This window comes from Drosophila kikkawai, chromosome 2R (genome assembly GCF_030179895.1).
Source record: "Drosophila kikkawai strain 14028-0561.14 chromosome 2R, DkikHiC1v2, whole genome shotgun sequence".
Taxonomy (NCBI): Eukaryota; Metazoa; Arthropoda; class Insecta; order Diptera; family Drosophilidae; genus Drosophila; species Drosophila kikkawai.
Genome location: NC_091729.1, coordinates 27643775 through 27670243, shown reverse-complemented (window position 1 = coordinate 27670243; position 26469 = coordinate 27643775). Strand labels below are relative to the sequence as shown.

Sequence of the window (26469 nt, the reverse complement as noted above, 5' to 3'; positions counted from 1 at the left end):
GCGACAGCGACTGAGAAGTATATCGGAATTGTCGGCCAGTTTCGCATCGCATTTTGTTGGGTTCGCAACAACAAAACATAACAAACCGCAGAGTCGCGAATCGGAATAAAAAACCGAAACACTAACAAATCGAACTCGAGTTTTGACTTAATTAAACAATAACAAATAAGCCATAAAAACGTCGCCTTCCCGAAAACCAAGCAAATGCCATTTAAAAAGCCATTAAACAATGAATGTGAAGTTAGTTATGCAAATGCAAACCATAAATAACACAAGTTTAGTGCGTGTGAGCTTAAACACTATTGTTGACCGCCCTTCGTGCATAGTTTATGTTTTTCTTTTTCCCCTTTTACTATATTTTTTTGGTGGAAAAACACCACCCTGTTTGCGGTGAAATGTGGAAGAAAAACGTTTTCCGCCGCGTTCATTTGAGCCTTTTAAGCCGTTTAGGCAAAGGATCTGCCGGCAAGTCTGAAGGAATAGACGAAAAACGAACCCCTTTTTGGCTTAGCTTTCAGGGACTTAAAGTATGGGTTTTCGCTTTTCAGCTTAATGGGGGATGGTCAAGTGATTCATAAATAGGTGGAAAAGTTATGGGCACAGTGAAGACCGAATAGAAACGAAAGCAATAGTGAGCTTATGAATGTTGTGAAATAATAGGGGTTAATACAAACAATTAAAACTAAATATATGGACTTAAAAGGCCTAAGGCTGCCAAACAATTTTTGTAGTAAAACATGACCCTATTTTTCAAGTTTTTTTTAAACTTTCCTTCACTCAAAAAGTCTTCAATGAATATGTTAATTTCCCGTTCATCAGCTTCCTTGATCACCGTTCATTTGCCCAATATTCCAGAAACTCTCCAGTCTCCAATCTGAAAGGTGATTCTCCTCTCAAAAACCCTGTTTACTCTTTCGCAGGACACACACGTGTTGTTGGCCCTTCGGCCTTCTCTTAGAGCTCCTTATATTCTCTCTGCGCAGTCTCTCGCCTTCACTCCTGTCGCTCTGCAAGTCTCTCGACTTCTCACAGTCTCTCTGCGAAAGTCTCACTGTTATAAAAGCGCAGCTCGCAACGGCTGCTTGCTGCTTGTTCTTCCACACGTTTTTGACACTTGTGACATTTTTGACACACAAATCAATTGTTACGTGAATTTTCAGCGCTGCAGCAGCAGAGGCAGCAGCGACCAGCGACATCGGGTAAAACGCTCCGAAAGAAATCTCAATAGATTTAGCAAAATAACAACCAACAAAAATCTCAATAAAAATACAAGAATTTTTTTAAACTCAAGCGGAATAATATATTTATTGTTAACCGGAAAAAACGTGAGATTTTCTTGTCATAAGCCGCAATCGTTGCCTACTTTCGTGCGCTGCGCGTGTGTGACATAATTTGCCGAGAACTTTAATTTTAAGGATTCCATCAGAGAACAGCAGAGCCTCGCTATCGTGACCTCAGAGTGCATAACACACACCAAACCACACCACGCCAGGGCATAGCGAAAACACACACAGAGCCCCCTTTTTGGGGGCCTTTCTTTCTGCTGCGAATCGATTTCTGTTTCCGGCATTTTTCACGTGGCTGCTGCTGTCCCCCCTTCACTGAGAAAAATTTCGGGTTGAAATTAACGAGAATATGAAAATGAGAATTAGAAAAATAAATTAAATATTAGGCGAATTTGGTATTATTTTTGCTATTTCTTATATGGAAAAGAATTGTTTAAACAAATTATAGTTAAGGCTAAGGCATTTTCCTGTTTAAAGACATTTTTATGGAACCTAAAAAAGCTTCTTAAATCAAGATCAAAAATGTTATAAATTTTAGAATTAATTTTAATATTGGAACCCAGTTTTGGATACAAATATAAGTTCTGTATTTATCCTAGAACCTTTTCCAAAGCTCAGAAAAATTTCTCCCAGTGCCTCTTTCGTATGTTTCGTGCAGTTTTGGCATTTTGCTGCCATTTCCCGCTGTTGTTGCCGCCTAACGATTTTTCCCGCAAACAACACGGCAAAACTGAACTGAAACGTGTCAGAGGCCAGAGCCACAGCCATAGCCAAAGCCCAGGCTAAAGCCAAAACGTCGGAAAGGCAGAGAAACGAGAGAACATTAACATTAAGGTGGCAGAATGTACGGCCGTAAATCGGCAATCGTAAACAGTTTTTGGATTGCGGGGCCTGGCCGCCGCCAGCTGAAAGTAACAGTCAAGTCAGCCTGGTTTATCGGAATCGTTTTTGATTTCCTGCCTCTGGCCTGTATTTCGTACATTTCACATTCCCCGTGTGTGTGTGTATGTGCTCTGCTTCTGCCTCAGTCCATTTCCCATTTTCCTTTTCGGGGGTTTTCCGTCCGCTGTGCCTCGGTCTCGGTTTCGGTTTCAATTTCAGTTTAGTCAGTCAGCTGCTGCTTTTCACGTGGCACGTGTCGTATGAGTAATATATGTATATATACATATAAATATCTTTTTGGGCTTCACTTTCTCGCCTGCAGTCGCCTCTCTCTCACACACACACACACACAGTATCCAGAATTAATAATAATGCTTGAAGAAGGCAGTTAAATAACAATAATCAAAGACTGTTCAATTGATACCAAAACCTAACACGCTAATTACACAAAAAGTGCTTAAGTAAATCCATCGCAATCGCAAAGTGTTCAAAATTCTAAAAAAAAAAAGAAATAGTAATCAATATATAAAAGAGAAATATATATAAACCTAAAGACACTGAAAAATTGGCCATCGATTCAACACGTAAATCGCATTCTAAATGTTCGACTGGATTGAATTTAACAAAGAAGCGTAGACGAAATACGAATGCAAATTAGATGCAAAATAAATGGGTAAAATGAGGTCAAGTAAATACGATGTAAGTATGAGATTTTATGTTTTATATTGTGTAAGGGTTCAGCAGGTTAATATTTAATTCTAAAATAAATAATTTAAAATGATAAGTAAGCTAAAAACTGTATAAAATTTGAAAGAAATTTTCAGTTAATATTTCATTTAATTGCTGTTTGTCATAGGATCTGTCATTCAATCAAAAACCGATCATACCTAAGCCAAAAAAGCATCAAATTCAATTCGAAAAGCTTTTCTGTGCTAGTTTTTTGTAGAGTAACAAAACTGCATACTAAATTTCAAATTTAAAAAAATTGAAATTTTTTCGAATTTTTATTTGACAACTTCAACAATTTTAGGACCTCAAAAATTCAAAAAAAAATTTTTTAATTTGTTTTCTCCTAAACATGGCTAGATTGACTCTGTTCTTTGTGCTGATCAAGCATATATATGATTTGTGGGGTCGGAAACGACTCCTTCGCTGACTAAAATCATAAAACACCTCAAGAAGATCTAAAATATTCACTCTTTAACTTAATATTTGTATATATTTAAAATATATATATATATATATATATATAAACATTTGTAACATTTTTAAAACCCCAAGAATAAAATGTTGGTTACTTTGAAATCTTATTTTTCCCTTAAATATACACGAAAAATATTCCCTAAAATAAAACCATTACAAGTTCCCTTAAAAATCCTTTAAAAAACCATTCCCTACCTTAATTACTTGAGCTTATTAAATTCCCCAGAATCTACTTTCACTATCCCCCTCGAAGTTGACCATCAATCTTGGTCATTGGTCCAGGGAACCCGAGTCCAATTGAAGGTTATGCCATCTCCCCCACAGACTCCCCTACCAATCCAGGTGGGCATCGAACCAAACGAACAACAAATTTACATAATCACTTAACTCATGGCCCACATTTTAGGCGATTATCGGGCCAAGACAACGAGAAACAAAGCCCCAGCCAGACGCCGTTCGGCACATAAATTAAGTGCAAAAACGGAAAACGGACGAGCTGTCTGCCCTTAATCTTGAATTACAAATCGAGTGCAATTATCTGACGGCTGCAATGAGTCTTTGGAGCAGCGCCCCTCATTCTCAATGCCCATTCCCCCTGGGGGCCACTCGGCAATTTGTTTTCACACTTTACGATTTGCATGGCCAGGCGGATCGGTGTTTTCGATAAGCGACGACAAGGAGGTTTCTTGGTAGACTCTTGGCTTCCTTTTGGCTTAAGCGCAGGCTTGGCTTTGGCTTAGTTTCTTGGCCAGAAGCAGGCCAGGAATCAGGCTAAAACAGTCTCTAGGCATGCTGCTCTTGGCGCTACTGTGTGTGCCTCTTTAAATTTCCTATTTAATTGATTTGTCAACACAAATGTCCGTCGCAGCTTCCTGGGCAACTAAGCCGCTTACTGGCCGGAGACCTGGCCTAAACACACAAGTTATGCCGGCATAAATTGCAGACTTTAGACTGGCAGAAAAAAAACGAAAGTCGAGTGCTGCTTGGCCGAGGGCCAAACATGGCTCAAAACGAGACTTCAAAGGCGCATCCGGCGCATTGCTAACTGCAATCATCAATCAAAATGTATATAAAATCGTTGGAAGTTCCCCCCTAAAACTTGCCAACTCATCACTGAAAATGCTCCCTGGTTTCGAATCGGGTTTTAAAAAGGGAATCCAGAGCTTCCTTCTGTGTGGGCGCTAGCTATGTGCTTGGACTCTTGATTCTCAATGGGTTGCACTCTTGAGAAGGGGGTTTGGGGCTGGGAAAATGGACAGAGAGTGAGGATTGGCACCCTGGAATGGGGTCTTCATAATATTTGGACCTTCTTTGATTGTGATTAATGGAATTAAAGTATATTAAAGTAGAATTATGCTTTAAGAATATGACAAAGTTGTAAGCCTTTAAATCTAATTTAATTAGTTTTAGGGGAGAATTGCCTTTAAGAGAAGCTGGCACAATTTCAAATCATAATTGCAGCCTTATTTTAGGCATTAAAGTATCTTGCTGATCTAAGTCTTATTACTTATTTATCAAAATTTTAAATATAAATTAAAATATATACATTTCCCTGTCTTCTTCTGCTGTCTGCTGACACTTGGCGACATTCTTGATTTCTCCCTGTATTTTTAGGTAGCGCCATAGCGGCCTTTCTTGGATCTGAATTATGTTGTCAGTTCCCCTTGGGCTCTTTGTTTTTGTTTTTTTTTATTTTTATACCCCAGCTCCCTTGTGGCTTCAGCTTTGGCTTTGTCTTTTGACTTTCTGGCTTTCTGCAAAATGCGAACACGCGCCCCAAAAGCACGTGGGCGGAAAATATCTGCCGCCGTTTGCGTCTCTTATTTTATTCTGTTTTTTTATTTTATTTTATTTTGTTGTATTTTTTTTCTGGGGGGAGCTCCATCTGTGCCGGCGCTTATTAATTGTGTGCGAATGTTTGCACAATTTGTCAATATTATCGCACAAAACATGACCATTGGCAGGCGCCCCCGCGGCTCCTCAGCCTCTGGCCTCTCGTGGCCCCTTTTAACATCTTGTTCAGCTACCAAAAAGAGTTTGCCTAAGTGATTTGTGATTTATGAATTCACTCGATTTTTGCCTGAATATGTAATGGGATGTGGCGGTCTGAGGTTTGCCACCTAAAATTTATATGCAGTGGGGGAAATAATTGGGGGAATTTAAGGGTTTAAATTTAGATTGGTTTTTGATATTTTTTATTAAAAGCGGATTTAAATTGATTTTTGATTCTAACTAAATCATTTTTTATTCATAGATATTATAGATTATTGTTTTTAAATGTTAGATATACAATATAAGCTCTGAAAGCTATAAAATACAAGACTATGTCTTTCTATTTTATAGATTTTTTTTAGAATAAATAGAATATTTTTTTATTATTTTAATATTACCAAAATTCCAATCAATCATATTTTCTTACCCTGTATCTATATATATCTCTCTGTCCCTGTCTATCTATATCTATATCTCGGTCTCTGCGGCCCGAGGGGCTTGACTATTTGCTAATTCCCCGGCACCTAGCCCCCGCTTCACCGCCCTCGCGTCTGGCAATATGCTTTACGACTTTATAATGCCCGGTTAATTGGGTCAACCAGGCCGTAAGGGGGAGGAGTCCGAGTCGACGCATGTTTCAAATGTTTTGATAAACGCGTTGTGGCATTGCCTCCTGACACCGCTCATACATATTAATGCCAAGCCAAGAGACTTGGCCAACCTGGTAGCCAACTGGGTGTTGTTACAAACTGGGCTAAAAGGAAAATGGGAACGGGAACTGGAACTTGGCTCCCCCACCTGCATTGAGTGGGAGTCTTTGGAGCCTTGATTGGTGGCTTCTGTCAGGATTTGTGGGATCAGTAATTTAATTTCCTCAAGAAACAGGAAATTAATTTAAGGAAAAGAAGTTCTGCTGACAAAGAAAAATTTTGGAATATGTTTAAAAATAGGAAAATACATTTGTTAAGCAATAAAATGTATAATGAAGTAAATTAATTGAGAAGATAAACCCATAAGCTTCTCTTTTAAAATTATGCAAACCAATTTCCTCTTACCTAATGCAAATTGACAATATTTTGAAGCGATTTGTGGTTAATTTCCAAATTAAGTGTCTCATGTAAGAGGGCGTCCCCTCTGCTGGGTACTCCTCCAACTTAATAGAAAGCGAAAACCCGACAATTTTCCACAACTACCGCAACGGCTGCTAAGCCGCGAAAGTAAATAATCCAATTATCGCACACATGCGCGCCCATAGCATAAATAAAATCATTTGATAAGACAAGCCATAGGAGACCGAAGATCGGGGCATTGAAGAGCGGAGACTAGAGACTAGAGACTTGAGACTGAAGACTACAGAGACCGTAGAGCTTGAAGAGACTGTAGTGAAGACTCGTAGTTAGGCGGGGAAATTGCATAAAACATGTTTGGTAGCCGCTCCACCACTGAGGAAGTAAGTCAGTCAGATGAGAGTCGACTTTGCATTTGAAATACGCTGCATTAATATGCCGATAAATATTTTGCCGCCATCGTGCGACTCTCTTCGGATCTCCGACTCGAATATAGCTTTGGCCAACAACTCAATTAGATGGCCATAGCCCGAGGGGAGAGCTGCTGCTGAAATTAAATGGCATAAAATATTTCCACGAATGATCATCAGCCGATCCTGATTACAATCGTGATCATCATGGGCAGACTTTGTGCAACTTTGTCGTCTGTGAAGGGGAGTACCCTGGGATTTTGAGGAGGGTATATTAGGCAGGTTGCTAATAGTAAAAAATCTTCATAAATTATATATATATCTATAGTATTAAAATACGGTTTTCTGTGATGTTTTATTCGTTCTTTAATTATAAATTTTTAACTGAGTAACGTTAAAGTCGAGTCTCCTTAGGGGGATCCATAAATTTTCTTTATACAATTTTCACTAGGTACTTCTATGTCGAATCCCCTGACTCTTTAGCTTCTTCCACCCTGCTCCTCTCCTCTTAGCTCCCATGTGCATTGTGTCAATGTCAGCAATGTCTGTCCATCTCCAACTCCAAGTCCATCTCCCATTCCTCCATCTTTCCATCTGCGTCTGCGTGGCGTGTCAACAATTTGACAGACATTCATCAGCGTTCGCCACTTTGGAGCTGTGCCTGTGTCGCATACTCAATCAGGGGGAACTTCACAGCTCCCAGTTGGAGTCCCTCTGTTGGATTCCCAGTTGTCATTGGTGCGGCGTTGGCTTTGGGCTTTGTGCCGCGTGCGCATAATTGATTTTTCGCCGGCGAATCGCTGGTTCCAAGCAAAAGCAACACCAGCTGCCTGCCTCTGCCTGTGTTCTCCCGTCATATTAATGTCAAAAAGATTGCACTTGATCATGAGTTGCGTGTTTGCCAATTTGTACAGCAGCGAGAACGTGGGCTGCTCTTTACTCCACTCCAGAGAAGAAGAATTTAGCAGAAGAATCCGCCTGGGAAAGCCGCAAGTGAAAGGAGTGAGAAATGGATGGATGACTGCACTTGTCTCTGGTTCGGTGTGGGCGTTATTTCAACACCATGGGAAAATGTGTTCACAACGCACTCTTTCTCTCTGGAATCTCTCTGTTTGTCTGGCAGGGAAATACCTTAATGATATTGCTAAATATAAACACCGTATTGGCAATATTTATCGATTAAATACCTTAAAATTCCAGGTGGTAGTCTAGACAATCCACTAAAAATAAAACGTGCGTCAAGTATTTTATCGCTGGCGATCACATGTCCCCGTTGTGTGTCGCTTTGCATTCCACTGGGCATTACTGACCTAAGCTACCCAAATAATTAATGGGTGTGAATCAGTTAACGTGACACGGGCAATATAATATTTAAGGGGTTAAGAGCAATAAATATTAATGAGGAAAAGGTGAGATTTTTAAGGGAGAGTTTTTAAAGAGCTTGATAAAGAAAAGATTATATAAATGGTAATAAAGCCAGCCAAAGTTTGTATACCCTTTCAGGTAACAATTAAAATATATCATAACTAAGCCAAAAATGCATTAATTTCGATTCGGAAAACAGTTTTGTGTTAGTTTTTATTAATTTAAAAAAACTGCATACGAAATTTAAAATTTTAAGATATCAAAATTTTTTTTAATTTTTGAGAATTTTAATGATGTAACCCCTTATCAAATTTCGCGAAAATGGCCAAAAAATCGATTTCTTCCGGACATGTCTAGAAAGATTCCCCTGTTGATGCTGATCAAGAATATATATGGTTTATGGGGTCGGAAATGATTCCTTGACTAGAAAAATATTATTTTGTATTATAAAATCGGATTTTTTATATTAAAAAACTTATTGATTTTTTTTAAATTAAAAATATCATAACTCGGCCAAAAGAGCATTAATTTTAAATCGGAAAACTGTTCTGTGCAAGATTTTCTACAGTCAATAAATCTGCATACTTCATTTAAAAATTTTGAAAATTCAATTTTTTATCGAAATCAAAAATTTTAATGATGTAACCCCTTATAAAATTTTGCAAAAATGGCCAAAAAATCGATTTCATCCGGACATGTCTAGTAAGATTCGCATGTTGATGCTGATCAAGAATATATGTACGTCTCCTTCACTGCGTTGCAAACTTCTGACTGAAATTATAATACCCTGCAAGGCTATCATAAATAAGTAAATATCTAATAGATATTTTGTATCCATTGAAAACGATTTTAAGGAAATAACAAGAAAGGAAAGACATAAAATAAATACCTTTAAAAACTGCTAAATTATTGTTATAAATATTGTGAAAAATATTTCTCTCTATCCAATAACCTAAATTGACCCATTAAATTCTACCCCACCATAAAAAATCTTCCTTTTCCGCAAACATCTCTATAAAATCCACTTATAAATTCACCTCTAATTGTCTCAACTTTCCTACCCTATGATTATCCCTTCGACTTTTAATTAAAAGCCCTGTGTAAATGCTAGTTCCACAACCTTTCAACAACTTCCTCGCCAAAAGCACACTCGATGTTATTGTTATTGTTCTTCCCAAAGCTCAATTGCCATTTAATTACTTCATTTAACATCGACAACAGCACTCCCATTGAGGATTGCACATGTTGAATGCAATAACTGGCCAAGCATTTAGACGCCAATAATTATTCGATATTCATAATGCAGTTGGACAACAACAAGTTTGCCAGACACTAAAAGCTTAGAGTAGGGGGTTAAGGGAAGGGGTTAGGGAAGGGGTGTAGAAAAGGGGGGTTTGAAAGGGGGATTTGCTGAAGGGTTTGCTATTGTCAAGAGGGGAGACACCCCCACAGCACTCATTGCATTGACATTGAATTGCATCTGTTCGAATCCCCCTTAGGAAAGTGCCAACAGACGTTAAGATGTGATTGCTTCTACACCATTTATCGTTCGAGAGGGGGGTTATAGCCCCCCTTATCGGAAGTGCTATGGCTCAAGTTGTTGTTTTTTTGCTGTGGCTCTTAGCGCTTTGGGTCTTTCTTAGATGACAATTCGAAAGATGATGATGTTAATGAGGCTGATGGGTCTTAAATTGAATGAAAATGGAATTGTTTTTGTGATTTGAGTTTCCAAGAGGCTGAAGAAGGAAGGAAATTGCTTTAAAAAGGGATTTGTCAAGCTATAAATTTAAATGGTTTATTTTAGAAACTAACTAACTATCTTTAACTTATAGTTCTTTAATCCCCTCTTAAATCACTTTAAATATAACTCTCAACACCTTGACTCATACCTATCTAGGCCCCATTCTCCCTCGACACTTGCCAAACGGGTTTTAGCACCGTTCCCAGCCATTAACCCGTTGATGTAATCTATCCAAGGTGCCACATATTATTCAAATCAATTGCACTCTTGCATAAATCTCCAACCAACCAACCAACCAGTCCCCCTGGCAATTCATCAACTCCAGCTGAGGGTTGTCATTATGTCAAGTTCGTGGGGCAATCCACTAAACTACATTAGGCATCAGACTACCCAAAGCATGATACTACCATTTTATCACAACTTAGTAGTTGGTGGCTCATAAAAATGGCAATCACATTTGCATTGCCTGCTCTCGGACATCATACTGCGCATTTTCAATTTCAATTTCGCCTCGATCGTTGCCCGATACTATATAAACTTTTTGATATAAGTAGTATTGGTATTTGTTTGTTGAAAAAGGGCTAAGCTTAATCCAACAGATTGAATAGATAACACGCAATTTCCCTCGGAAATCTGTGTACCAATGACAGGGCCTAACTATTTATAAGTCTTCGGTATGGGGTCTTCAAGTGGTGTGCTTAGATTTCCAGAACTCCTTGAGTCTGCTTTTGGAATTCAATTGGAACTGTTTTTCCTTTCGAGTGGCGGAACTACCCGGGGTGGAAAGTTCAAAAAGATATGGTTGTGGTTATGGTTAGATGGAGTTTGTAGGGTTACTGAAGGGTTGGGGTTTTTAATTAGGATTTTAAAGGTGACTAAGATGTTGAGAGGGGAGAATAAAGGTTCATTTTGTGGAGGAATGTGATATTTATAATGGTTTTTCTTGGGCTTAAGTTTAAGATAGTCTTTATCTATCATAAATCTCTTCAATCTTAACTATCCACCCATTTATGTAACCATTTATCCTGTTACCTTAATGATTGATTAACCTAAAAGCCGCTTAAAAGGCACCTTAAACCCCAGCAAATGGCTTCTACAACTTCCTTCCTGAGGTGGTCTAAACTGGTTTAGGAGTATATCTTTCACTGTCACACCCATCACACAACCAAGTTAATTAAAAGCTTTCAGCGCGGTCTTTTGACATTCGCCGCTAATGTCGCGCCTCTCAAATGCTGCTCCCGTTGATAGTCTTTGCCGAGGTTGTCCTTGTGCGTGGACTCGACTTTTTCCACAATTAATTCAGGCAACACGGTTCTTGGACAATTAAGAAATTCCTGCCGGCTGCTCAATAATTTTTATCACATACATTTTTTATCGCAAATATCACAACTTCATCAGCAATCAATGCGGTCGCAGCAGCAGCAGAGACTGCAACACGGGGCGGGCAGGCAGACAATTAGCCATAAAATTAGCTGCAAGTTGGCTCAAGGAATGCGCCATGTCGATGGCCAAGGCGCTCGGCGGTGGCAAATTGAAAACAATTTTAGATATTTGCATATAAATGCAACCTGAGACGCTGAGACGGTGGCAATAGCAACTTCAGCAGCAGCTGCCATGTTGACCACCTCTCGAATGTTGCCAGTAAATGTTGCTGGAACACAGTGGTAAACACACAAAAATAAAGTTAAATTCTTTATTAATAATCTTTTATTACTTTAGATCTTAAATAACCTCTAAGATAAGTGCTTATCTTACAAGTTCATTAAAGAAAATGCTGTAAAGCGGCTTATGATTAATTAAGTATTTAAGGAAAAATGTAGCGATAATTCTTTAGAAAATGAATACACATCTAATATTAATTTTAAAATATTTTAATGACATTCTAAAAACATATACACAACTTCCTGCCCACTTACCCCACGGTGCAAGGCCATAAAGTTTATTGGAATTGCATTTGCCATATAGTTATAAAGAAATGGAATATAAAAAGGTGGTGTGGTCAGTACTAAAGATAAAGTTAGCCCGGCTGTCCGATAGGCAAAGGGGTTTATCAGCCCAAGAATATCAATATTTATATAGTCCGAACCGACTTGGCAACACTTTTAAGGTAGCACACTAGCCGCCTCAAAAGATTGCCACACGTGGTCTCGTCCCTCGATTTATTGACATGAGCATATTAGAAAAAAAATAAATAAAAATAAAACACTTCGTTTTGAATGCTGTTGAGAAATATTTCCAACAAAAGTTCAAACTACATTTCACGCCTAATTTCATCTGACAACAACAGCAGCCAAGTTGGGGGAATATTTTTACACATTTTCTGCGCTCTCTGCGGTGGCTGGGCTGCTGTGTTAATTTGAGACATAATTGCAAGCTGGCCAGGATGAAAGAGGGGTTAAAGAGAGGGAGTACCAACATCCAGAGGCGTAGCGGCAAAAGGGGGACAGCTGCGCCGACTGGTTATGACAGCAATGACAGCTGCGGCAGCGTCGGCATTTGAATAATTTGCAATTAAATGCTCCACGCGGCTCAGCAATTAAGCGAGGAGTCACGGGAATGGGGCAGGGGATAGAGCGGAAACACTGAAAGAAAATTCAAGTGAGAAGTAAAACTAATAAAGAAGAAAGAGGAAAGGTAAACAGACTTAAGAGGGCTTTAAAGGGATCTAAGATAATTATTTTCCCTTTTTAGTTAGAAAAGTTTGTCTAATTTTTTATTTATATTTTTTACTGTTGTTATTTTATTTAATTACTTATAATTTTCCCCAGTGTCCTCGGGGGAGTGAGAAAAAATGGCAAACATTTCCCCCCGTGGCCACAAGCGCCACACGACGTATACGTAATATTTGAATCTGTTTTTGTGGCTAACTTTTGAACGGGTTTATCTGGTAGAATGGTAGTCCAGGCAGAACAGGAGTCCGACTCCGAGTCCAAGTCCCCCAGATTGTTCTCAGAACGAACGTTTTCAAAATGTCCACGTCCATCAGCTGTCCGTCCGCAGCTGCTGAAAGTTGATGGCCCGCGATGAAGACAGCGGACCGGTCAAAACCAACACCCAACTGTGTTTCCAATTAAACGCCGCTTAGCCAAACAACGCGGCCAACAACCCAAACAACGCAAACAACCCAAACGTCAGGCGCAACTTTCAGTTTGCTTTACGGTTAGCCAGCAGCATCCAGCGATTGCACTGAACTTGAATCTTTATGTGGCAGACAGCGCCAAGATCAGATCCCATGGATACCACAGAAACAGATACGGATACAGATCCAGATGCAGATACAGATTCAGATACGAATACTGAAACAGATTCAGCTTGAGATCCAGATCAGCGATAGAAAAAAGTGTGATATACTCGGACAGACTGACTAATTGATGGCCAGCTGATTGATTGATTGATGGACTGGCGATTGATTTATGGGCTTTCGTGGGGGGTTTGAGTTAGATTCCACAGCAAAGTGGAGTCTATAAGACTTGAAATGGTGTTCAAAGGTGTCTAGAGATTTAATTTATGGCTTAAAATAAAAAGATATATTTTTTTTCAAGGAAGTTTATCAAGGAAATATTATAATATTGATTTAAAATATAAATCTAAATATTTAGAATATGAAAACCTCAAAAAACTCTCATTAGTTTTATTTATTCATTTTGATAGAGTTTTTCTTCTTTCCCACCAAAATTGATCTGTTAAAATTTCTCATTAACTGCCTAATCAAGCCTTACTAACGAGTGACCCTAATTACAACAGTAAACTTCTAAAAAAATATTTTCAAAATTAGTTGGCTTTAAACCATTCAAGCCAATGGAAATGTTTTTGCTAGTCTCAATCATATTGCTATTCTGTCAAACCTACAGTGAGTAATCGCCCCCAAAATATATTTTTCCTATAAAAGATACTTTCATCTTTTAAATTCTAAGCCCTGCGCAGCAAATTCACCAATGTCAGTGTAGAGTGTAGCTATGAATTCTGCTCCAGCACACGCGGCTGGCTCACAGCCCGCGGTGAGGTCAGCCTGGACATCCACCTGAATCGCACCTTGAGGAATGGCTTGCGTACAACCATCACCCTGATGCAGCTGGTGCAGACAGGCAGGGATAGTAGCTACCAGAAGACCCTGTTCAGCTACGACATGGACACCTGCAAGACGCTGCGGGAACTGCTCCAGGCTAGCCTGATGAAGGTCTGGCTAAGGAACGTCTTCAAGTATGGGAACCTAGCGGATCGCTGTCCCATCCAGCCAGTGCGTAGACCAACCACATCAATCTCCTCCAAGAGAGTCTGGGTCACAGTTTCCTATATTCTGCAGGCGGACTACGAAGTGCGAAACTTTCAGCTGGAGAACCACAGCATTCCGGCTTATCTGCCGCCTGGCTTCTATCGGCTGCACGACACAAATTACTATGGAAGGCCCAAGGGCAAGCAGCGGCGTCTGGTGGCCACCTTCGTATTGGACATAAAGTTCTATTAAATGGAAATGGAAAATGGAAAAAATTTTACCAATGAAAATGCGAATTCGAAGAAGGGGCTCAAGTGGGTCAATGGAGGCTCAAGTTGCAAGGTTGCACTTGGCTTTGGTTTTTTTCAATCTAAAATTTCTCAAGGAGGCTCAATGACGGGGGATTTTCCAGCGAAATTTGCTGGAAAAAGTTAAGTTATCTCAAGGTCTTTTGGTTTTCCTGCCTCCAACATGGGCAGGGTCTTTAGCTAATTGCATAATAAATTCAGGTGAATTTATGTGGCGACTCCTGTCCCTGCGCTGTCCTTGCTCATTTGCGGTGTCAAAAAGTCGCTCAATCTCAATGATTTACGTTTGCAATGCTCCACATAATATTGTCTTGTCATAATTGTGAATTGTGTGTGTGTGTGCCGTGGGTGTTCCGGTTTGTGGTTTCAATTATCGGGCTACAAAGCTGGGTGGGAAGTACTAGCACTCGAAAATTTATATCAATAAATAAGTGGGGCCTCTAAGGGACTTCCCCGGACAAGTTAAAGCTGTGAAAGTTTAACAAAAAATTTTAGAGACAGAGATTAGTTAAGTTTAAGGGGAGTAAATAAATCTTAAGATGGAATTTCCCTTTTTAAATAAAATGCTGAAATTATGTTTCCAACTAAAACTGAGCTCTGTCAAAATGTAAACTTTCTAGAAATGCCCAGTTAAAGTTATAGAGGTACTTAAATCTTTAGGATTTTTCCTGACATATTTAAGTTAGTCTTTAAAATTAGTATTTATATATTTAAAACAAGAAAGAAAGCTAACTTTGGCCAGCCAAAGTTTGTATACCCTTGCAGGTAACAATTAAAATATATCATAGCTAAGCCAAAAATGCATTAATTTCGATTCGGAAAGCAGTTTTGTGTTAGTTTTTATTATTTTAAAAAAACTGCATACCAAATTTAAAATTTTAAGAAATCAATATTTTTGGCCATTTTTGCTCATTTTAATGATGTAACCCCTTATCAAATTTCGCAAAAATGGCCAAAAAATCGATTTCTTCCGGACATGTCTAGAAAGATTCGCATGTTAATGCTGATCAAGAATATATATGGTTTATGGGGTCGGAAATGATTCCTTGACTTAGAAAAATATTATTTTGTATTATAAAATCTGATTTTTTATATTAAAAAACTTCTTGATTTTTTTTAATTAAAAATATCATAACTCGGCCAAAAGAGCATTAATTTTAAATCGGAAAACTGTTCTGTGCAAGATTTTCTATAGTTAATAAATCTGCATATTTCATTTAAAAATTTTGAAAATTCAATTTTTTATCCAAATCAAAAATTTTAATGATGTTACCCCTAATAAAATTTTGCAAAAATGGCCCAAAAATCGATTTCTTCCGCACATATCTAGAATGATTCGCCTGTTGATGCTGATCAAGAATATATATACTTTATAGGGTCGGAAACGTCTCCTTCACTGCGTTGCAAACTTCTGACTGAAATTATAATACCCTGCAAGGGTATAAAAGATACAACTTTGACAAGAAATATAACAATTTATTTTTACTAAGATTTTGCAAGGTTGCTACTGACACATATAATTTAGTTTATGAAATAGGTAAATATTTTTAAAAACCTAAAAGTTTGACTAGAAATATGACCAGATAAATTTAAGACATCTTATGTAAGGCAATAATAAGATTTAACTAATGTAAGTTCTAGAGAAAATTAGTTTAATAATTATTTTTCGTAAACTAAAGCCACGAAAAATTATTTAACTATATTATTTGTAGAGGTTGGTAATAAGTTATTATTATTTTAAAACAATTTTAAACGTATTGTTAAACATTTAAATAATTAAATTCCTATTAAAAGCATGCAATATAATTAATTTCTCTCTTTCTTAATTAAATTCATAGCTCTTAACTTATTTATTAGTTTATTATTAATTTATTCCCCCTTATTAAGCACTTTCTATTACCTTTTTTTGCAGGTTACCACAGCTTACGGTCTATGCCAAGATTATTTACCTCCTGATGGTGAGTACAAGCCACACTTTTCCCTTTATATTTAATCGAAATAAAGCCCCAGTTGAGCTCATCGAAATTAATCATACGCACTGTTGGCTGGCTTAGTCAGCCAGGAGTCCTTCACTTTGTCTGGCCGTGACTCTGTGGCGGAAGTTCATCACACTCAGTAGGTTCGACCCTGGTAGTGCAACAGTTTTTTTTTTTTTTTTGATAATCGCATTTGAGATATTTGCACCGACGACGGGAAGACAAATATTGAGGCTCGAGTGCCCTTGGTGGCGAGTGTATCGACGCGTGCGCAAATATTCGATAATAATATCAAATGTTGTATCACGGTTATATCATTCACAAACCTGGAGAGCCAAGCCCCGCAGACCCACACCCAGGTTCCAAAACTATGCCAAATATTTTATCAGCCAAAGGGAAATGCCCTGAAAATCATCATCATCATTGATTTGTCTGGCGTTATCAGGCAAATATTTGTTGGGGAGAAAAAAGAAAATAAAAATAATAATAAACGGGAAACTACAATGGAAATGGCGGGTAAATAATTATAAAAATGCCGAACAAGCGAGCGCGCTAATTAAATTATACTGTTTCTCCGATTCTTACACGTTTCTCCCGCTGCCAGCCGCCAGCCAGCCATTATTTTTTACACTTTTAATTTATTTGGCAATCAATTTTGAAGTATGGCCGGAGTCGACATCGATGTCGGATGTTAATGTGCCGAAATAAATAACTGAAATATCTGGCATTCCACTGGGGGACGATGCGACATCCGTTTGCCCCACCTGGACTTTCGCCTGTAACGAGTATAGGTGTTTACCTGTTTGTTCTAAATGAACAACAACATTTTATGCGAATAATTTTGGCATGAGTGGGCCCCCAGTTGATTGAATTGTTTGCTGCTTCGAGTATTTTTTATTGTGCTCATCCAAGCCCTAGGCTTTTGAGAAATCTCGGCCTCTCCGACTGAACCTCTTCATTTACTCGAGTATGCAAATAGTGACCCAGCGCGAGATGTGTGATTATTTTTGGCAATATTCGTTATTCGAAAAATTCCACTTGCACTCAATGAGGATGTGAAGATGAGGGCCAAAGAGAAGTGTTAAAAATGGTGGTTTTTATTTGTTTTAAAAAAATATATTTGTGTTGATCTTTGGGTATAAATTTAGGTGGTATTTAGGGTTTTACAGGTTATGGGTTTGTTTACTATTTTAATTTAATTTAATTTTAAAAATTTAATTTAAATTTAAATTCGAGAAACCCTCTTAAAGGTTACTTTGTTCATCTAAATTATCCCTCAAAGTCTTCCTTCAATTTCCTTATATATTTCTTTGCCAAAACTTTTCACTTTCCCTTAATTTATTTATTTTTGTTCCAATAAAAACTTGACTACTTACTGAATGCGGTTATTAAAATTCAACTTCACAAAACTTAAAAGTTTATAGACATAAACTTTAAATATAAATCAAGATTTGTATGAGCCAAAGTCACCGACTCCTCTGACTCACTGCACTCGCAATACTCCAAAGTGTCCGGGAATCGAAGCCTCCTTTATATCCAAAGCTGGAAGTGAATGGATGGGTCTGGGAATTTAATATATCTAATGCAGGCAGAGTGCCCTGCCAGGGTTAATATATATTTACAGACGACGCAAATCGGCAATGAACGTGTGCCGAGCAAATAAATGAGCAATCAAGGGCCAAATTAGCGGCGCTTTTTATGATGGCTTAGCATTGGGGCTTTTGATAGCGTCGATTTTGATTGGCGCCACGATGTTGAAGTGAGGATAGGTGACTTGCACTACCCAAAAGATATCTATATACCATATATACCTGTAAGCCCAAACGGAAAACTCTAGTATCTTTGACGAAATCAAATCAAAGCGACAGAACATGAAATTCGTAATGTTAAATAAATCTTTTATGGGTATTTCTAGGGAACTTCCAATATAATCTTATCGGAAGATGTCTTAAATGGCGTCTTTGTGAGCCAGAAAAAAAGCGCGGAAGTTTCTCAATGAAATCCAGATAACATGGGATTTATCTGGCACGTATTTGAAGTTAAAATTTCCATTGAGGAGGTAGTTCTTGGGAAGGTATTTTTGAGGTCTTTTTAAGCAAATACCTTAAGTTTTCTTTAGGTTTTTAGATGCGTTTGTGAAGGGAAACTCCCTGAAAATTTGGCTTCAGACTTCTTGTTAGCCCAAGGAAATTATAAAAATAAATATATTAAAAATAATTAAACAGTTTTTGGATAAATAATATAATAAGAAACCTTAATTAGCTTAATATTTCACTTGTTTAAAACAAATGCCTTATATTTGCTGTATTAACCTTAGATTTCTCGGTTTTAATATGAGTCTGTAATAGGAAACCACATGAAATTTACTATTCAGGCTTCTTATAGCCCCAATGAAATTCTAAAAAATATATATAGAATAGTTAAACACTTTCTTAATAAATAAAACAATACGTTTATTTTATTTGCGTAATATTTTATGTTTCCCAGATTTTCTTTAAAAATTTAACTAAAAATTCTTTGGCCAAGAAGTTGCCAAGAGAGGCCTGGTTTATGACACAAATTAATGATAACCACCAACACCATTCTTTGCCAGTTGGGTTTCTGGTTTTATTAGTAAGTTTAAACGTTGTTTTTTGTGGGTGTATTGTTATTGGGTGTTGTTTCGCCTCTCGGTGTGTGTCGTGGCTGCTCCTCCGCTTATCAGGAAATTATTTCAAAACGTTAATTGAATTGTCAATAGATGGGGAAGGCAGAGAACTGCTTTTTTTTTTTTTTTTGGTGGTGTCTGGGTAAGAGCTGCTCTGATAGCGCAGACCTCAAGATATAGAGGCGTATATTATATACTTCTTGGTATTGCCTCTATAAATACCAAGAGCCAAGTGTAGGTAAGTCGGTCTCTAATTGCATTTACCAGATAAGAGAGCTCTCCTCTCCTCTTTGAAAATCCATTGGCAAGGCCGCTCCATAGAAAACATATATCCAAAGCCACGACGACGAGGAACTTGTTATTGTTATTCTTATTATTCTCGATATCGTCTCGATCGGTGATTATCTTGATCGGCATTGTTTTGGTCAACAGCGGAAAGTTTTTGTCGCGTTTTAGAAACGTGCTCGCCCGATAGGAGAGCTGGGCGCAAAAAAAAAAACGTGTTTTCCGCAATCACTATGACTTTGGCATTGATAAATCGGGGGCTACCTCAAGAATTTCAAGGCACAGAGAACATCGGGGTTTGAATGATAGTTTGCGGGAATCCCCAAGATTAGAAAGTATATTCGGGACAGGTCAAAGCGACATTCCTTAACTTAAATAGTAATTAACTGAGAAATAAATCGTGTATTTTTATGTACTCTTTATATATTTGTTGTGTACTATTTCTTCATAAGTTAAACTGCTATTGGGACAGAAAATTCTCTTGATTCAAAGCTAACTCAAAGGTCACAAAGCCAAGTTCAAGATTCTTTGAATATATTAAGGCTTAAAGCCTGTTTTTGTATTACTAGCTCAGTGACCTCTATATTTAAATTATCAAAAGCCTCTTTTAAGTTGACTAAACACCAAGTTTCCTTATTAAATATAACACTGAGACCTGTATAAATAATAATAATTATTATTATATTATTATTAAATAAAACTCTATATGTTTCAGTAATTTTCCTCAGATTTTCTTCAGACTGAGACCCATATTAATAATAATTCTTAAGAATAAATACTCTCAGTATCTTTCCATATCATTTATTCCCTAAAACTTCACTTATTCTAGTAATTTCTCTATATATTTTTATTTAATACAAAATATTTCCCCCCAAACTAGATGCCAAACTGCAGATAAATCCCTAAAATCAAGCATCGAACTGCCAATCTTGTGGCTCCACAAGGCTGACCCGACTAAGCCCACAGACAGCTCGTGTGATACGAAAAAAGTGGGCAAGAGGCCCGAGTTATCTGGACATAATTTGATATGATATGAACATGATATGATCCCGCCAGCCAAGTCGTAAATTAAGTTTTTCGGTTTTCTTTCACGAAAGGCGGGCCAATGGCAGTTTTGATTTTGATTTATGCGCCGCAGCCGAAACATATTCGATGGTGGAATCGATTCGGTTCTTCGGCCTTAAAAGGCTTTTGCTGTAAAATGCTTTTCCGACTTTCACGCCACGATTTCCGGTTGCTAAAGTGGAGTTTCATCCTTGTCTCTTACTCTTTGTTGACTTTGCTAATGCATCGACAAATACTGCACATTTTCCATGGGATAAAACGTTCCGATGAAGTCTGGCTATAAGTTTACCAATTGATATCCTCGGTGTCTTGTATTCCGCTCCATTACTCCCCGGTTTGCTGTAAAAACAATCGCTGTTCTGGCCTATCCTTTGGCTATCATATCATTGAAAATGTTATAAAAATATCGCCCAATCGCACACCTTATATAAATTTAATTCCGTCGCACTTGGCCAGACGACGACACACAGCTCTTATCGATAGTCGAGGCGGAATATCATCATCATCATCTGAAGCAGCGCCAAAAACAGGCAGCAGTCTAGCAAAAGGGCCAAGATGCTTAAGGCCCAGACTAATAATATATTTAGTAAGCCCTGGCAATTAGGCTCCCGACCAATTAAAATAAATGGCAACTTAAGATGGGACCTTTTTACTGCGCAGATGTTTTCGCGCGGCTATTACTCTGAATAACAAATTGGTCTGGCGAATATTTTTTTTATGTAAATATTATTGTCGCACGCGAAATTGATGGGGCACAGTGGGGCCAAGATAGTGATTGTGGGTGGAGAAAGGTGCCCCCCCCCCCCCTGTAAGGCACAAAACGATATAATGTATACATTAATAAATGCTGCACAAACATTGGATTTATCAATTGGTTGGCAAATGTCAGCTAGGAATTTTATCAATAGGCACTGGGAGAAATAGTGGGGTGGAACCATATATTTTTATATATACTAGGGTGTTTTAAATATTTTAAAGATTTTTTAAACTGTTGAAAAAGTGTGTAGAATTATACCAGGAAAAGTATTTAAAATCTTGTAACATTTTTTAAAGTCATGAAAACCTCTTTAAAAAGTGTCTAAAAGCAGGAATAATTTTAGGTACTTGTGCTTTTTTCTCTCTGCTTTCTATTGGCAAGTGTTTGTAGGATAACCACCCACCCACATCCACTGGCCGCCCCACACCCCCCCACCATCTCACCCCTCACTCTCCCCGATAGCAGGCAGACGAAGCGCAAAGCAATCTTATCGGCCTGCTCTTATTGATTAATATAAAGATACTGACAGGCCAAACTGGGGAAGGCTAACGCGAAGACCCTACTTACCTTTGCCTTACCTCTGCTTTACCTTCCTTTTTTCCCACCTGCCTGAATGGCTGGCTGGCGCTTGCCAGGTGACATATAGAGCAAACAGAGAGACACAATTATTTTTCCATATTATTGTTATTTGTTATAGTAAATAGTAAATGGCAGATATGGCGGCATGCCGAGCTCCTTTCGGACTGTCCTATCTGACACGCATTTCTCCGCCTCGATAAAGCGATGTCGGGGGCATTGAGTGACGGGTGTGCACTGAGCGAAATTCCAAGGGTTTGCCTTAGCCCCTCTGCTATTTGCGCACTTAGATAAGCGCCTTTTTGGCAGCCCATCGAAGGTGATAATCGATTGGCTTTCAGGTGCTGTTTTATTTTATTTGGTTTTGTGTTTGCTGGTGGCAGAGTAGGAAGCTTTTGTCTTTGGGCCCACGCGGGTTTTATGGCGTGGAATTATCGCAGAAACGGAAATATAATGGCTCCTGTACAATAAACGGGGGTTATCGGTAATTATTCATGATAAATAAAGGTAAAGGAATTTCTATTTTGAAAGCGATTTGTAAGGGGACAGGAATGCATTATTAAATATAATTTATATTCTTCTAGGGAAATTGTATCGCAAAATGTTGTAAGCTGCCTGACCTTATCAGTCATTAAATAGCAATTAAAGGTAAATATTTGAGATTTAATATATATTATTTTACCAAAATCAAAGCTTTATTGTTTTACTTAATTTGTAAATAAAACAAAGCGAGGAATATATAGCTTTATTCATCTTTTAAAAGGTTTGTTCCTTAAATTAACTATTCTATTAGTTTCTTCACCTATTTTTTAATATATAAAAAATTATCAGAAAATTATATTTCACATAAAATACTTTAATCAGGAGCCTGACCAGGATATAACTCTATTAGAAACCAATTTCTTATAGGAATAAAACAAGCTTTATCTACTTAACTTTTTAGCTTGAAAGTGCTTAGGAATATGTATTTAAAATTATAGAAAAACCATTACCATTTATAGATTTTAAAAATCGTATTAAACCCATAATAAACCCGCAATAAACCCTTAATAAACCCTCTAAAACCCCACCCAACCTTCTCTTCTCAATGCAAATCCTCCCCTTTTTAGGTCACCCATAAATGGAAAATAATGCCGTAATTCTTGATATGATGATGACTTTACAGAGTCTACCACCCACGATCACTTTCACCCAATGCCTGACAGCTCTCTCCGAGGCACACACCCACCTGTCAGGGCAATTGCTTATGTCAACTGCAGGTGACCCACTTGGAGATCCCTCACTCCGAGGTACTTTCCAACACAAAAGCCCCGCAGGAACCGAGACATTTTGGGGTCCAAAGAACTCTCCCTTTCTTGGCCCGCCTTTATCAGAAACCAAACTTCCGTTCAGTGTAGAGTATCTTTTTTTATAGAACAATCTAAAAGGGAGAGGGAGTTGAGCGCCAGGCGGTCTTTTTATTTTTGTGGCTGAGATTGTGCGATTGTGTTGACAACAGAGTTGGTTTATGATGATGATTTCTGCCATATGCCATATCCAGGCGTTATACATACCACGATTTCCCCCGTCTGTTTTCGACTGAAAAGACTTTATATGAGCTGCATAATTACCACATATACTGGCTGCTCCTCTGTTGTTTATTTCCTGTAACATGCAAGGCCTAGAACCCTCCTCGACATCATCATTGTCTGAAGACAAATATCGGCGGGGCTTATATACTATAGTAGACCGTGTTCCGTTATTGCAAAACGCATTTGGTCTTATCAGAGTGGGGCAAACGACCCAAAAGGCTCTCGAAATATTTTACCAACTCTGCCATTATGTTTTATTTGTCTATCTACAGATACACCAGACCGGAGGAAGTTCTTTTGTAGACTTAGTGACTCAAGGTAGAGTCGCTTTCCCGGTGGTTTCTATGCCACTAAAAAAAGTTTGTTTCCAAGGGCTAGCATTAGTTTTTGGCAATTTATTCAGGGCAAAATAATTAACATTCCAGTGAACAACAAAAATTGAGAAAAAGAGAATTTACATTGACTTAAGTTTTAATTTCTAGATTTAAAGAGGTAATTCTAGGTCTAGAAGGAAAAATATTCTATATCTGCTTGGAAACAGTTTAATAAATTAAGAAATTTAATAAATAAAAATACATTTACTTTGATTTTGAAAAACTTTTGCATTTCCCAAGCCAACAAAAAATTCCCCGATCATCGTTACTGTCGCAATGCCACGAGAATCAAATCAATTAGTGCGCTTGTCAAATAACTTGTTGTATTTTGGATTAACAACTGAAGCAACATTTTCGGCGCTATCGATAAAACGATAAAAGGCGACGAGCGGAAGCCTTGCCACACGCCATGCGATAACCGCCTCGATTGCTGACTCAACTGTACTTCAAAGAACCTTGACCTTGTGACGTTTAAGGACTTTCCAGATCCTTTAAACACGAAGTCTCCTTAAGTATTTATGGTTACTAAGCCCCAACTTTTGACCACTTTTCTTTGCTTATGGCAACTGATATAATTTTCCATTCTATTTTCGTTTATTTCCACCAAAAGGGGAGGGCATTAAAAACCCATCGGTTTGGGTTAACCATAATCCAACTGCTGGTCAGGGCTATTTTAGTGACTTGGTTGCTAAAAAGGAGACTCAATATGTTCGTTATCTGCCTTTGACTTAGGTCAGTCACATTTGGTAATGTCTGGTAATAGTAGTTCAGTACAGTTGCCTGCAAATTAGCTAATAATTACGTGTAGGGACAGGTACTGTGATTCCCAAGCTCAATTAAAATTCCTTAGCGATAATTGTAAAGTGAAGTACCAGCATTCCAGATTCCAGCCACTCGACTTCTCCCACTCGATCGCACATTTTGCAGTGCCAAATTACGTTATCGATGGGCCCCAGGGGAACGACCTTAGTCAGAAGTCTTGGGTCTTTGGTCTTCAGGCAGTCGCCTTGTTTATGCAAGTTCCTGCTGCCAGCAGACTTTGGCCAAAAAATATTTTAGCCATGACTAGGCCAGGGCGTGGAATGCCAACTGCTATCTCCTATCAGCTATCTGCGCCGCTTCCGCGTCAGTCGTTTTGATCAAAGACTGTTCAGGCAGCAAACCCTTTTGGCTTTATCTTGCCCTGAAAGGAGGTATTATATGAAATGGAAATACATATAAATTAAAGAAGAAGTATTACAAGAAAAATAAGATTTTTTTTACCAAAAGAGAGACTTTAAATTGCCAAAAGAAGACTGTGTTATGTTTATGGCTTTATCCATTTGTTTTTTATATTAAAATCTCTTTAAGTATTTTATAAAAATTAAGAGACTGTCAAGGGTATTTCCAATTCGATTCCTCCATGTAAAACCCTCTCCTTTCTGGTATTTTTTACACTTTTTGCGTTGTAAACCGAAGCCACAGCGATCTGAGGGCCCGACACTCGAGTGCTCTGGGTACTGATGTTACGTCTGATTCGGAGCTGATAAAATGCCAGGGCGCTTTATTGTATTTGACTTGATTTGTTTGGCATTGTCTTGGGTCTATCTAATTGCTGTCTAGGCGGTGCGCGAACAGAATTCTGGGAATTGTTCGATGGCCAAATACTAGAGGCGACAAGTGTGTAGGATTACTGTCCGCCACTGGGCGACACTACTGGCGACTTCTCTGGCGACTCTGATGATTTGGTTTCAATTGAGATTGAATTTCGGTGACTCTTTTTACCCGCAATTATGTTTTGCTTTAATTTTCGGGATTTTACTTTACTTGGAATTTTATTTTATTAAATTAAATCAAATTAAATTAAATTACCAAATCAAGAGCTCTTTCCTTAGTTTTCACATTGGAATTTCCTTTTCCAAATGCAAGTGCCTAAATTATTGTGTTTCGTATCCCTTCTTTGGGACTTTGTTGTCCCAGGCTTGGGTTTTTGGTACCGCTGGCTATGTTGTTAGAAATATATTTATCTACCTAATTATCTATCTTAGTTTTTATCTAAATAAATACTAAATATTTACAGCAAAATCAGATTTACAACAAAATCACATAACATTATCAACAATCGCTTCTCAATTGAATCCCTAATCCGATCTCATCGATGGCCCCTCCCTTAAAATTGTATCTTCCTCCTTCCTGAAAGTCAAACAGGATTAAGAGATAATGAAACTGCACTTTCCGAAAAAGCCGTCAAAAGCCCCGCTTCAGACTCATTAAAAATCCATTAAACTCGATAAAACCAGCCTGAAAAAAAGAGATGGCGAGAGTTGGAGGCTCACCCAGTGAAAGAGACAGAGAGCGGAATAAGCATTTCTTAATAAGCTTTACACAAAATGTGGAGCACTTGGTGACAGTTCCCCTCGAGTTTAATTTTGTTTTTTTCTTGCCCAAAAGGGTGAAGCCGAAAAAAAATATAAAAATAAAATAAAATAAAAGTCGAAAGTGGAGGGCCGCCGGCCACTTAAAAGCTCATTTTGTGAGTGCATTTCGGTGTTGCATATGCAAATAAATCATTCCGTTTCGTGCTGCTCATGAGATATGCAAAAAAACCCAACAAAATGGGAAGATATATATCGATGGGTAAATGAGCTTCTCTTAAATCGTTTAAGACTACAAACGAGCCAAAACGATCACGCTGATCACGAGCAGTTTATGATGGTTAAGCATTTACAATAAATTATATCGTTACGGCAACGGATTATAATGAACGATTAA

The 26469-nt window shown here is 38.0% G+C and overlaps 2 protein-coding genes across 5 annotated transcripts in view; both read left to right on the top strand.

The window, feature by feature from the left end:
• Window positions 1-69: 69 nt before the first annotated feature.
• The window catches only part of ths (thisbe), a 65698-nt gene continuing 39298 nt past the window's right edge, over window positions 70-26469 (top strand). Inside the window, exons 1-3 of one of the 3 annotated variants that reach the window (XM_070284288.1) lie at window positions 70-240; window positions 2491-2867; window positions 16380-16425. In XM_070284288.1, coding sequence (XP_070140389.1) covers window positions 2866-2867; window positions 16380-16425 — 48 coding nt within the window. In that variant the 5' untranslated portion in view covers window positions 70-240; window positions 2491-2865. Of the gene's footprint in view, window positions 241-1175; window positions 1200-2405; window positions 2868-16379; window positions 16426-26469 lie in introns of those variants that run through there. The other 2 variants (XM_070284289.1, XM_017164633.3) reach the window with 2 other exon arrangements.
• On the top strand, window positions 13677-14596 carry LOC108073068 (uncharacterized). 2 transcript variants are annotated; one of them, XM_017164533.2, is made up of 3 exons: window positions 13677-13796; window positions 13861-14183; window positions 14250-14596. In XM_017164533.2, exons 1-3 carry the CDS (start codon window positions 13745-13747, stop codon window positions 14409-14411), a joined length of 537 nt encoding a protein of 178 aa, XP_017020022.2. In that variant the 5' UTR covers window positions 13677-13744; the 3' UTR covers window positions 14412-14596. The 2 variants fall into 2 exon arrangements, with proteins under 2 accessions (XP_017020022.2, XP_070140543.1); XM_070284442.1 differs by having other exon boundaries at window positions 13861-14596.

Excerpts from the sequence above, each read along its gene's own strand:
- LOC108073068 (XM_070284442.1), top strand. The coding sequence starts at position 13,745 with ATGGAAATGTTTTTGCTAGTCTCAATCATATTGCTATTCTGTCAAACC. Across the intron at positions 13,797-13,860 it reads GCTATTCTGTCAAACCTACA|CCCTGCGCAGCAAATTCACC; the intron begins GTGAGTAATCGC and ends TTAAATTCTAAG.